General features: G+C 32.9%; 1 protein-coding gene across 1 annotated transcript; it reads left to right on the top strand.

The window, feature by feature from the left end:
* The first annotated feature begins 12,950 nt into the window (after positions 1–12,950).
* LOC100778317 (histone H4) lies at positions 12,951–13,704 on the top strand. Its single transcript, XM_003555694.5, has one exon. The coding sequence runs from the start codon at positions 13,232–13,234 to the stop codon at positions 13,541–13,543; it is 312 nt and encodes a 103-aa protein (XP_003555742.1). The 5' UTR covers positions 12,951–13,231; the 3' UTR covers positions 13,544–13,704.
* Positions 13,705–14,702: the final 998 nt, after the last annotated feature.

Genomic DNA, 14,702 nt, shown 5'->3' with positions numbered 1-14,702 from the left:
ATTATACAATACCCACGACCTTACACTCGTGTTTTAAACACGTTCAACACAATTGTGCTACGATTTAACACTGGTTCCTAAATAGGAAACCTACATTTTCTCTTTAACACTGTGCATCAACGTTTTTCTCAAGATAACACTGGTCGGGTTATTGTATAATTTATAGCTTACAACACAAGTAATTTCACATCAAGTGTTAACTACACACTTATCCACAACTAAAACTCATTCACAATTTCACATCTCATAGTGTCACAATCCACCTTCACATGTTTACACGTATCTCACAAATTAACACGTGTTCAACCTTACACTTATACTCAATCTCAATAACAATATTATAATCTCAAAGCAACATGTTATTCCACAATTCATCACATATTCCATTTATAAACACTGCTCATGAATTGCACAATACCATGACCTCACACTCATGTTTCAAACACGTTTAACACATTGCGCTACAATTTAATACTAGTTCCTAACTAGGAACCTACACTTTCTCTTTAACACTGCGCATAAACACTGGTCGGGTTATTATATAATTCATAGCTCACAATATAATAAATGTAACATCAAGTGTTAAACACATCCACTTATTCACAATCGAATATCTTGCCCACACTTTAACATCTCATAACATCACATCAACCATCTCATAACATTCCTAATGATATTCATAAGGTACAACATACACATGTTCATCAAATTTAACCATAATATTCTCAAACTCCAACACTTAATAATTTTTGGAATCATACTATAACACTCTACAATATTATGTACATAAATTATTAATATAAATAACTAGTTCTATATATATAAACTAGCATACATCATATTGAATCACAAATTTCAAAGTAAGCTTTCAATGCACAAATTCTAAATAATTATATGAACATTTTGGTCAATTTCAATTATGATATTAATTTTTAAATTATATATAAAAAACCTAAAAAAGCAAGAAAAAGAGAAAATACAAAATCAATATCTCACTCTAAATTTCTCCTTACTTTATTTCATCAATTTATGTTAATTAGAAAAATGTTCGATTTATAGAGTTCACGCTCAATACAATTGCATATCAATTTCACAACAATTGGTTTGTCAAACATATACAATTCACAATTATAACTATAAGGATAGAATAAAAAAATAACAAACATCCAAAAACTCATTCCAATTGATACTCTAAGGATCCCTACACATGTTCTCACCAATTGAGAATAACTCATCCCTTACCTCTAAGCGGACTCACGTGTCTTCTGAAAGTGATAGTAGCATCTCTAGCGGTTCCCTAAGATTTCTCCAGTTTTTCCTCTGACTGCTCCGATAGAGTTCCCAAACGTCAGAGAGACAGAGAAGGGATTGAAGCCTCCATTTGTACTATCTTCATGTGATTCCTTTTTCTACCTTCACGAACATTATCTCAATAATCCCAACGGTGAAAGCGTGATAAATTGAATGTTGAACAACATATCCAAATTTCATGACAATCCAACGGTTAACAAAACCGGGATCATAGTTTTACCGAGATAGTTTTGGGTTTCTGCGGGAAAATAAAAGGCTACAATGCGAAGGGTTTTCCTCTAAACTCAAACATGATTTTGAAATTCCCAACGGTGAGAATGTTCATGATTGGGTTTCGAACGTGGTATTCAAATATCACAAAGATCCAACGGTTAATGAGTTCGAGATCATCGTTTTTCTGAGACAGGTTTTGTGGGCTGCGAGAAAAAAAAAAGGTTTTGGGGAGGAGGAGGGGGAAAACGAAAATGAGAGAAAGAAGAGGCATCACCAGTCTAAAACTGACCTAACATCGCTATTTATACCTAGGGTACACACAACTTATTATTACTCTATTTATTTATTTTTAATATTTTATAAAAAAATGAACTTTATTTTATTCCCTATCAAATGAATAAATCAAATGTCCCTTTTTTTTCTTCAAATCATTATTTCTCATTATTTATTTATTTATAAAAAACTGATCATTTTTCTAAAAATTTATTTATTTAACAATAAAAAAATTCTTTTTAAATTGGCTTACGAAAAATGGGATGTTACATAAGCTATTTTTATAAGCCTATATAAGCTCCATTAATCCATATTGGCATAGGCTCACTAGTGGAAACAACTTCTGCAGCATATCCTTTCTTTCTACTAGGAATTGCTCAGCACTAAGAGAATCATTGATTCTCTCTTCAACAAAGACCCTAGCAGATTCTATTGCTTTCTTTCCCATCATCTTTTTCCTTGAGGGACCAATCAAAGGTTTTTTTGTACCAACGAGTATAATTACTAGAATTGAGTATAGAACCTCTTAGTGTCTGCAACATAAACATGATTTTGAAAATTGTATTCGATAAACAATGAGAATATGGTTGAAGATGGATGGAACAATAGTATGTCGAGCAAGGGACTGTCCATGTAAAAAAAACGTGGGTGATTGGCCTTTTAACGAAGACAACAACAACAAAGGGATTGGCCATTGCGCGATGAAGAAGTTAATGCGACCTTCTTGCCCAGCCTCCGATCTACAATTGCATATTACATGTGCCACCTCCCTAATCTGTTGCACATATCATATTTTTTGTTAGTCCAGTTGCAGGAATCACATTTAGAACAATATTTATGCGGTGTATTCCATATAAATAGAAAAAAATGTTTATTTAATTAAAAATGGTTAAATTACTCACAATTTCAAGTATGTCTCTAAATTATTTTTAAAAAAAATGATCATGTAAAGTTTTTTATATTGAATCCTTGGATTAAGTTAGATCCAATCCATTTAACAAAACATGAGTTTATCTCGTTGAAAACAAAAATCAATGAAAATTAAATTTCTTTAATATTTTTTGGATATTTTTTGTATAACTAATTGGTGCTAAATAATTATTTTTTGTGGTGGTTCCAAACAAATTGGTCTTTGCAAAATTGAACAAATATTTTTAATATGAAAATACATTGTTTATGGTTTCACATGTAACTTTTATTTGTTTTATTATACTTTTTAGTGTTTCATTAATATTTGTATTATATTTTTTTCTTCAATATCTAATCAATGTAATAAAATTATATATGCTACTCTGTTATCGTTGACTTGATTTGCAATTAAAAAATCTTTGACTTTTATTTAAAATGCACATGCTTCTATCAACTTAAGAAAAAAATTGTAAGATGATAATAAAAAAAACTTGCAAGATAATCAATTAATTGATTTGCATACTTTTTTGTGTTTGATTTAAAAATAAAGTTTAACATTTAGAGAGCAATGTAAATTAAAATGTCAATAAGGATGTGTTAGTAAAAAATAAATAAATCATTCAATCCAATCCAAATCACAAGAAGGAGAGTCTTCATTAAGTCCATAGTAAAATAAATTCTCACTTTTTATCATGGGGTGCTGAGTTGGAGGAATATTCATTGGTTAAGTTGAAGCAAGCTAACTAAAAATGAGAACGATGGAGGGTTAGGGTTTTGATATGTTAAAACTTTTAATATGTTATTTTAGCCAAAGTGTGGTGGAGGCTCATTCTAAATGAAAAATCTTTGATGGTTAGGGTATATAAGGTTCGATATTATCCTTGTGAGAAACCTCTGGATGCATCTAAAGATTGTAAATATTCCATCCCAAATGTCCCAGAATTTTGGCACCATTTTTTTAGGCTACTAATGTCTATGAAAGTGGTTGATTTCATTATCATGGAAACTAATAATTGAAATTTACATCTTTTACAACATTCGTTCTCCCTATATATTGTTGTTGCATTGTGTTTTTGCCTTTCTGATATTTTAGTGACCTTGGTATACTATTGTGGTAGTACAATGATGATTGGAAATATAAAGTCAAGCCAAGTCAAGTCATTGTCTAGCAAAAGCTATGCTTGATGAGCGGATTGATTCAACAATGCAAGTTCATGATATAATATATGGAAGAAAATATGGGAAGTGAATTCAAAGACAATATGCACAATTTTGGTGTGGTGAGCTTGCAACTCACTAGCAATATGCATAAATCTCCATGGTCGTCACATCGAGGTCAACTCTTACGCTTAAGGCGTGGATGGGAAGTTGAATCAATAAAACAAGCACTTATAACATGCTTTGGATCAATGACATTTTAGTTTTCTTTTCATTTTTTCATTCGAAACTGTAACTAGGCATGCTCCTTCATGGAGTAGTGAAGACTATTTATCATACTTGTAAACAAAACAACACTTTCTAACCATTTCAACATTATATGAGCAATCTAGTTCGGTTAGAATTATTTGATACACAAAGGAAGACATGTGGCTTTTCAACAAGTGCTATCTAAGGCGAATAATCAACAACTTGATGTTCCTTTACAGGAAACACGTGAGTTTTCACAAACAACCACATGGAGACATCCTAGAGTGGATTGTATAAAGATCAATTTCAAAATATCAATTATTAAACAAAAATGCATTGGAATGAGATTGGTATCAAGAAATCATGATATGGATGTGCTCATGGCAACCACATGCACAATTCTAACAATGTTTGTACCAGTAGTTGCAGAAGATCTATGCTTTAGGTAGGCTATCCAACTAATTATGGAGATTTTGCTTCACAAATGTGTTATTTGAGAAAGATTGTCTTTAGTTTGTGAGCAATTGGAAAAACAATGTCTCTTATAACAAAAGTTACTTTCTTTGCATTGTTGTAGTTTGTGAAACTCTTAACAATATTGACCTTTTTTTACAAAAAAAAAAAGGGCAATAAAGTGGCACACAAGTTTGCTAGCTTAGCTTTCACTTTAAGAGAAAGTTATTGGATACGAGAGATCCCTTATTAGTTGATTTACAACTTTTTTCTTCTAAAAAAAAGGATCATTTATTAGTTGGACTTGATGGCGTACTTCCTTTTTATATTTTTTTTAAATTAAATTTTAATATTTAAAGAGTCATACAAAATTAAAATGTCAACAAGGATGTGTTTGTAAATAATAAACCATTCAATTCAACCAAATCCAAACCACAAGAAGGAAAGTGCTCATTAAGTCCATGGTACTATCAATTCCCACTTATATCATGGGGTGCTTTGAGTTATCACAATTAATGTATAAGGAGATCAAGAGCCTAACAACAAAATGTCATTGGGATAGAAATGAAGATTCATTGATTTAGTTGGAGAAAGTGATGTGTCATTATTTTCTCCTATTTCTTAACCCTTTTTGTCACCATTTTAATTACTGATTAGCCTTAATCGTCAAATTAATTATGCAGTTTTATCATTAAATTAATTATGATGTTTTATCATTTGGGCCTACTTGACTAATTTTGTGTTTTTAATTTAATTTCAGGAGAATTATAAGCAATTGGGCTTGGACTTGGACTTGAAGAGAGCATGCAATTTTATTTTATCAAATCTTATCTTATCCAGATTTTATTTCATCCAATCTTATCTTATCTTGTCTTGATTTTATTTTATTTCGTTAATGGGCTTGGACTTAAAATAGATTTGTAAGCTTTGGGGCTGAGGACCTATATAACAGCACCATGGTTTTAGTTTTCGGAGTTTTTGGAGAGGAGAATAATTCTAGGGTTTTAGAATTCCAGTTTTTACTGTTCGTGCACACTGTTCACGTAGAATAAAATTCGTTTTCTGCAATTTCATTTCTAGTTCAATCTACAATTTCGTTTTCTGCTGATTAATGAAAGGCTAAGTCTCTAGTGTTGTTTTCTCTTGAGGATCAAGCACAGCTCTCTTTGAGGTTTTGTTATTAATATTGAATTCTGATCAGTTTTTCCTCTTCACCAATTACTCTGTATTTGTTGCTATTAATCCATGCATGCTTAGTGCTTGATTAATTGTCTCTGCGCTTAATTTACGTTCATGCTTAACGATCAGTTTCGTTCATGATTAATTGGTGTATGTGTTGCTTAATCACATAATGATAACCTTATGTTAATTTTCGCTTAGTAATTTAATTTAAGGTTGGATTAAGAGGTTGAACTAGTTAGGGATAAATCCTCGTAACCTAGGATAAGAGACTTGCTTGTGAATCAAGGGGAAACAACATGTTTTAATTATGTTATTTTCTAATTAAAATTTGCTCACTGTTTAAATTACAAAAACAAACAACCCCCCCCCCCCAATTCGTTACTATTTTATCACTATCTGTTATGAACATTTGGTTGACCATCGCTCGTTGGGAGACGACCGAGGATCACTTCCTAGATACTGCATTTTTAATATTTATTCGATTCGGGTACGACCTCAATCAGTAAGATAACTAATAACAAGAAGAATAAAAAACTAAGGTTTTGATATGTTAAAGCTTTTGATATGCTATTTTAGCTAGATAGTGGTCGGGGCTCATTCTAGATGAAAAAACTTTGTTGATAGTGTTAAGAATGAAGGAGATGAAATGGTTGTAGAAACAAAAAATTGGGAATAAAATGGAGCTGTGTTTTTTTTATTAACAGAAAATAGAACTTATATACATATGATAACATGCCTTCTGTTATTAACAAAATAACAGAAAAATAACTACCAAAGGTTGCCAGCTAACGCCCCCTAACTAACCAACTAATATTAGACCACATACAACAATCTTCACCTTGGTTTAATGCTTAGTTAGAACCAGTAATATTCAACAACTATAAACAATAGTTGAACTTGTCATAGGGTAAAACATTTGTGAGCATGTTTGCACGCATTCTCATTTGTAGATATCTTCTCAATAACAACAACTTCACTCTTGATCATATCTCAAATGAAGTGATACTTGACATCCATATGCTTTGTTATATCATAATGCACTTGGTTCTTGCTCAAACTCAATGCACTTTGACTGTCATAGTGAATTACAATGGTTTTCAGCTCTTTCACTTGGAGTAGTTCTAAAACCAAGCATCTTAACCATAGTGCTTCCTTTACAGCTTCCCTAATTGCTATGTATTCAGCTTTAGTAGTGGATAAGGCCACTACTGACTATAAATTTGCCCTCCAACTGACTAAGTTTCCAAACACCTAGAAAGCATAGCCCGTAATGGACTTTCTTGTATCAATGCTCCTAGCAAAATCAAAATCCATATACCCTTCAATATTAGGAACTTCACCTTGATTAGCACACTTCAGTCCAACATCAATGGTCCTAAATATGTACCTCAAAACCCATTTAGCAGCCTCCCAGTACCTCTTGCCTAGATTTGCCATAAATCTACTTACCTCACTAATAGAGTATGATAGATCTGGCCTACAACACACCATGGAGTACATGATACTTCCAACAACACTAGCATATGGCACTTTCTGCATATAGGTTATATCTTCATTAGACTTTAGTTCTTGTTCCTTAGACAACTTAAAGTGTTGTGCTAGGAGAGTGATAACTAACTTTGCTCCTTTTAAATTGAATCTTTCCAAGACCCTTTTGTGGTAATCTACGTGAGATAGGTACAACACTTTTTCTTTCCTATTCCTGATTATTTTTAAACCTTGGATCTTCTTAGCATGTCCAAGATCTTTCATCTCAAACTCTAGATTCAACAATCTCTTAACTCTAGCAATTTTAGTCATGCTTTGGTTAGTCAATAGCATATCATCAACATAGAGCAACAAATAAATTGGTTTCCCATTCTTGTGAGATTTCTAGTACACACAATAGTCATAAGCACTCCTAGAGAATCCAATTTTAATAATATAATCATCAAAGCACCTATACCACATCCTATGAGACTGTTTAAGACCATATAAGGACTGATTGAGAAAGCATACCTTTTGTTCATCACCCTTTTTGAAAAAACTAGTAGGTTGCTTCATATAAATGGTCTCATCCAGCTTCCCATGCAAAAAGGTTGTTTTGACATCCATCTACTTAAGCTCCATATCAAAATGAGCTACCATAGCAAGAATAACTCTTATTGAACTATGTTTTACCATAGGTGAAAAGATTTCTACAAAATATACTCCTTCCTTTTGAGTAAACCCATAGACTCCTAGTCTAGCATTAAACCTTGCACTTTGAACTCCTTCAACATCTTCTTTCCTCTTGAACAACCATTTGCATCAAACAATTGACTACCCTTTAGGACAATCCACACGTGTCCAGGTTTGATTCTTTTCAAGAGAACCCATTTCTTCTTCCATAGCTTCAATCCATTTTGAATTGTCCTTGCTACTTATGGCCTCATCATAGGACTGAGGTTCATCCTGATCTTCAATCTCTTTTCCAACTATTAAAGCATAGGCGATCAGATCTGCATGACCATATCTTTTAGGAGGTTTAATTGTCCTCTTTTCCCTGTCTCTAGCCAAACAATAATCTTAAGTTGCTTCTTCATTTGCTTGTCTAGATGTAGGAACAAACTTGTATCTTGCCACAACTGATTCCTCATGAGTTTAAGTAGTCACACTCTCTTCAGACTTCACCTGAACCTGTGAACTTTGACTTCTACCATACTTGAATGGCATAATTAAATTTTCCATTTGTAGTTAATTAAACACTACATCTCTGCTGATGATGCACTTCTTGTGTTCAGGTTCCAAAATCCTTAGCTTGTATCCCTTCACTCCTTGTGGATAGCCTATGAAGATATACTTCAAGGCCCTTGGTTCCAACTTATCCTGCTTTAGATGAGCATAAGCAATACAACCAAATGTCTTTAGTTCACTGTAATCAGATTTCTTGCCTCTCTAAGCTTCTTGTGGGGTTTTAAAGCTTATGACAGTTGATGGGCTTCTGTTTATGCAGTAGACAACAATGCTTATAGCCTCAGCCTAGAAGGACTTTGGTAGACCAACATGATTCAACATACACCTAACTCTTTCAAGTATGGTTCTATTGAACCTCTTCACCAAGCCATTTTGTTGTGGTGTCCCTCTCACAGTTAAGTGCCTAGCAATACTATTCTGTTGGCATAAGGTCTTAAACCTTTCATCACATAATTGAAGTCCATTATTTGTTTTTAATTTCTTCACCTTTCTTCCTATTTGAGTTTCAACTAAAATTTTCCATTCTTCAAACACCTTGACAGCTTCATTCTTGTGTTTTAGAAAGTAAACTCAAACCTTTCTAGATAAGTCATCTACTAAGGATAGAAAATACCTTGCCCCTCTATGTGACTTAGTTCTTGATGGTCCTCATAGATCTACATGCACATAATCAAGAGATGCATTGTTGGAATGAGTGTTAGTGGGAAATTTTTGCCTCTTTGCCTTGCCTAGCACACAATGCTCACAAAAACTTCAGTGGCTTAATCATGCCTTGCCCCAAAACACCTTGTTTTGCTAACTCTTCCAACCCTTTCTGACTGATATGTGCTAATCTGTGGTGGCATAACTTTGTGTTGTCATCAGTTACAACATTTGCAGAATCAACAAAAATTGTTTGTCCAACCAAGGAATATAATCCATTCTTCCTTACTCCTCTCATGATCAGATTTTTTCCCTTATTGATTTCAAGGCTACCATGATCACACTTGTAGCCACAACGCTCTTTGTCCAATGTGCCTAGAGAAATCATATTTCTTTACAATTCCGGAACATGTCTTACATCTTTTAGCACCCTCTCTATTCCATCATGCATTCTGATTCTTAATGAACCAATCCCAATAACCTTACAAGGCTTATTATTTCCTAGCAATACAATACCACTATCTATTTGCTTGTAATTTTCAAACCAGCCTTTGTTGGGACACATGTAGAATGAGCACCCTGAATCCAAGATCCATTCCTTTTGAGAATCCTCTTTTGATACGGAAAAAACCTCTGCACTTTCATATCCTTCTTGAGCCACAACCACTTCTGCATTGTGCTTGTTCCACTCATTGAACCTTGACTTGCTTGGGTAGTTTTTCTTGAAGTGCCCCTCTTTGTCATAGAGGAAACATTTCTTCTTCTTATTTTTAAACTTTGATTTCTTATTCTTGAAATCCTTCTTCTGATTCTTGTTACTTGTAATGAACCCTTCAACAATCTCTTCCTTTTTGGAGTCATTTTCCCTTTGATTTTCTTTTGAGTTCAATGCAACCTTGACTTCATCCATTGATAAAGTAGCCTTCCCATACAACATTGTATCAACAAAATGCTCAAATCGCTTGGGAAGAGAACTCAATAAAATGATGTATTGATCCTCATCATCTATCTTTACATCAATGCTCTTAAGGTCCGAGATGATCCTATTGAAATCATCGAGATGTTTCTTCAAGGGCTTGTCGTCCTCCATTAGCAAAACATACAAGCGTTTCTTGAGATATAATTTGTTTGCTAGGGACTTCTTCAAGTACAAATCCTTCGGGTTATCCCAAACTGCCTTGGCAGACTTTTCTTCAGCAACTTCCCGAAGCACTTCTTCTCCAAGACTAAGCAAGATTGCACTGTGAGCCTTCTTCGTCACATCTGTGCGTCTCCTCTCTTCTATCTTTGCGATTGCTTCCTCTAAAAGTGCTGCATCCAAGCCTTGATGAACGAGCAATGCATTCATCTTCACCCACCATAGACTGAAATCATCTATTCCACCAACGAATTTTTTTATCTCCATGCTTGCGAGAGCCATGGTTTTCTCCCTTCTTTTCCTTAGGATCTCAACTCAGCTCTAATACCACTTGTTATGAATGAAGAAGATGAATTTGTTGTAAAAACATAAAATTAGGAATAAAATGGAGATGTGTTTTTTTTATTAACAGAAAAACAAAACTTATATAAATGTGATAGCATGCCTTTTGTTATTAACAACATAACATAAAAATAACTACTAAAGGCTGACAGCTAACCCTCCAACTAACCAACTAATATTAAATCACATACAACAGATAGGTATACAAGGCTTGATATTATCCATGTGGAAAACCTTGGGATGCACCTAAAGGTATAAAGCATACTATGCTTTGTTAAGTATAGATGCGACACATTTAATTATGGAGGCAAACAACTATTAGCGAATTGACATTGAAGATTGTGTGAATGTTATTGGGGATAAGTGGATCCCAAATCTCCAAGGATTTCAACTCCCTTTTTTTAGGCTACAAATGTCTAGAATTATGGTTTGCTTATACCTTGATTCCCGAAATTCCAATTCTTTAATAACCATAATTTAATTTTCAACTACCAATTCATCATCCTTAGATTCTATTAACAATTATTGATCATGAATTGAAAATATTTTTATCTAAATTAACTTCTCAAGTGATCATGTAAGAGATTCATTTTGAAAAGAACTTTACGTATAAAGAAGATGGTTAACAAAAGTAATTAAGCTAATTGGAAGCTTAAAAACAAAGTTTGATCATGTATCTTTCATAAACTTAATTATCCTATAAGCCTACTAAATAATCATAGTATGATATCATTATTCAAATAATCAGTTTAAGCATGCCAATAGTGATAAGTTCTAAACAAGTATGAAAACAATATCACAATTTAATTGATTGAATTAGAGTAGTAACTCTAATTATAATAAAACTATAAATTAAGGATTTCTCAAATACAAGCTACATCTGAATTCTACTTAAATTTACTTATCCATCTACAAGTGGGAAGGGGGCGAATATTTACCTGCATTTTTTGCGAGGATCGAGATGGGTATGAGTACTATAGTACCCACCCCGCCTTGCACACACACACACACACACACACATATATGTGTGTGTGTGTGTTAAATATTAATGCAATTAAAATATGTTACTTAAGTAAATAATTTATAATATACATATACATATACTCTTCTATATTACATTCTATTTAAGAATATTCAACTATTACTTACTTTTATGTATACATTTATGAATTTGTTGAAAAGTTCTTTTAAGATTGTCTTTTAATCGTGAATCAATATTTTGTATAGTTTGATACTTCAAATTATTAGTGTAGATTTGTATCTATTTAATGACATATCTTTATAATATTGAATGACTATATTTATAATGTTATTTATTTATGACTTAAGTTTGCACGAATCAATACTATGTTTGCTTATTTTTAATACCATCTTTGGTCCTATATATAAGAAATAAAAAATAATATTTTCTTGGTCCTAATTATAAGAAATATAAAACTATTTTATTGCTAAATTTATTTTTTTATCCCTAATTAATTGTGAGGTCTATTAATGATATGCACTCATTTCTACATGAAAGTGAGAACATTGATTGAGCTACCAACAAAATAACATGTATTCATTGGTTAAAATATTACCTTTTGAAAATAATCACCTCTTGACCGATTTAATATCATGGGTAGTGTTGGAATAAAATTAAAATTTATGATAAACAAACTAATCTAACAACTTATATTGGCCTTAATGCATTATGTAATTATTTCTTATATACACGACCAAACATAGTATTATGTGTGGATACTTTTAATTTACTTTTAGCAATTTTTCTTATTAATATAGTTTTATTGATTTATTAACTTTTTACACAAGTAAAGTACGGATCACAAATGTGAGTGTGTGTAAAAATATCTAAAAGATACGAGGATGAGAATTAAAATTACTATCTACACGTGATCGAGTATGAATATTTTCTTTTGACACGAATATGAGAAAAATACTATATAATCTTATTCAAACCTTATCTATTGTCATTCTTATCTAGAACTTAAATGTTATGTAATAAGTTTGTGTTAAAAAATTGAGGATAAAGTAATAAAGTTTTAAAATTGTTACATTTTAAAGATATAAAAAACTAAAATATATGTTAAATTTATTTGATGATGAAATTTGTGCAATCATAAAATTATAAGTACAACAAGTGAATTTAAGCCATTCAATTTTGTGACTTGGTTTTCTAGTGTCTCAAATCTCAAATTACATTTTCCCGCGTTGTAGAGCCACATCTCTAATTAACCAAATTGTGGGTACATTTTCAATTTTCGTTCAAAATTCCCGTATTCAATTGAGCTCGCCATCGGATCCACACAATTATTTCCCCCTCACGTGCTAATAAAATGTGTTTTCTTTCAGACACAATTCCCAGCGAAAAAAAAATTGAGTACCCACTACCACTAGCCCAAAATTCAAATGTTCAAACCTCACGATCCGCGTGACACCCTTTCCGCCAATCAAAATCAACCATTTTAAATCCAACGGTATCCATACCGATTCACACGGATCGCTATCAAATCCAACGGCGGTAGATCTATTTCCGCAACTATATATATAACCCTCCGGATTCTCCCCAAATACCTATCAAGTTAATTTGCGTCTATATTCATTTTGGCATCGAGGTTGAATCTCATCGGAGAGAGAAAAACCATAACCATGTCTGGAAGAGGAAAGGGAGGCAAGGGTCTCGGAAAGGGAGGAGCGAAACGACACCGTAAGGTTCTGAGGGATAACATTCAGGGCATAACGAAGCCCGCAATTCGCCGTCTCGCGAGACGTGGCGGCGTGAAGCGTATCAGTGGTCTCATCTACGAAGAAACCCGCGGTGTTCTCAAGATCTTCCTCGAGAACGTCATTCGCGACGCTGTCACCTACACTGAGCACGCTCGCCGCAAGACCGTCACTGCCATGGACGTTGTTTACGCCCTCAAGAGGCAGGGCAGGACCCTCTACGGTTTCGGCGGTTAGAGAATTACCGATTTCTGCATTGCGTCGTGGATTAGGGTTTCTTATAGTGTCAGTCAATTTCGCTGTTGATATTATGCAACGGTTCTTTAGCTGTAGCTTGAGATTTAACGATTGTTCTTTGAGTCGTAGTTATGAGAATTTTTAGTATGTCAATTTGATTATATTTATGCCTTCTTGTTACTCAGCATGCAACGCTAAACTGAAATTTATTTGCAATGTTCTTATGCCTAAGTTGAATTTGATTGTTCAATTTAAATCGTGAAAGGAATAGTGTAATTTAATCGGATTGCAATTTTTGTTGCCTCGGTTTGAGGTTGATGAAGTAAGAGTCTTCGGTATAATTGTTAATGTGCAATGTTAAATTCGTTTTTGAAATTATGACACGGTGATAAATTAGTTTTTAAGAAATGGAAAATGCAATTTAGCTGATATATTAGTTCTTGTTTAATTTGTGATGTTATTTTGACTATTAACGTGTTTAAGGGGTAATTTGATAATAAATTATATTATATTTTTTAGGATTAATTTGATATTGAATTATCAATTTAGGAATTACTTTGTTATTAAATTATTTGTAGGATTAATTTATTGTATTTTTCATATATTTAGAGTTTAAATTTAAATTTTTTATTTTTTAAGGATTAATTTGTTAAGGTATTGACAAATTTAGCTATTTAGCCAATTGTTAATTCTTATCTCCGGTAAATCACACGTTTTTCGTTGAAGGGAGTCTCTGGTTGACAGGTAACAAGCATTCGTTGAATGTTGGTTAATGTAAATTTTCTACTAGGCTTGAAAAAATGCAAAGGTAATTTTGTTTATCATTTTCACAGATTTTATGTTCGCTATTTGCTTGGCGTAGTGTTTTTGTTTTGCACCCTGAACGTTATGTTTAAATGTAGCTGCAGTTTCGATAGTTTCTTCAACTGCGTTCGTGGTTAGATTTAGGTTTTGGATAAAATCAAACTGGTATTATTTAATCAACATTGAGGATATGATTTATGGTAGGAAGTATGATACACAGGTGTAACAAATGTAAGGACAGATTTTAGTATGTTTGAAGTATGGAATCGGTGGTTTGAATGTGCTGGAACAAAGATCGAGCAGCTGGCGTGCACTTTAACGAGAGTTTGTAATAAGATTTTGATCCTTTTGTAGA

The sequence above is a fragment of the Glycine max genome, chromosome 20 (assembly GCF_000004515.6).
Source record: "Glycine max cultivar Williams 82 chromosome 20, Glycine_max_v4.0, whole genome shotgun sequence".
Taxonomy (NCBI): domain Eukaryota; kingdom Viridiplantae; phylum Streptophyta; class Magnoliopsida; order Fabales; family Fabaceae; genus Glycine; species Glycine max.
This window is presented reverse-complemented; position numbering and strand designations above follow the sequence as displayed.

Excerpts from the sequence above, each read along its gene's own strand:
- LOC100778317 (XM_003555694.5), top strand. The coding sequence starts at position 13,232 with ATGTCTGGAAGAGGAAAGGGAGGCAAGGGTCTCGGAAAGGGAGGAGCG.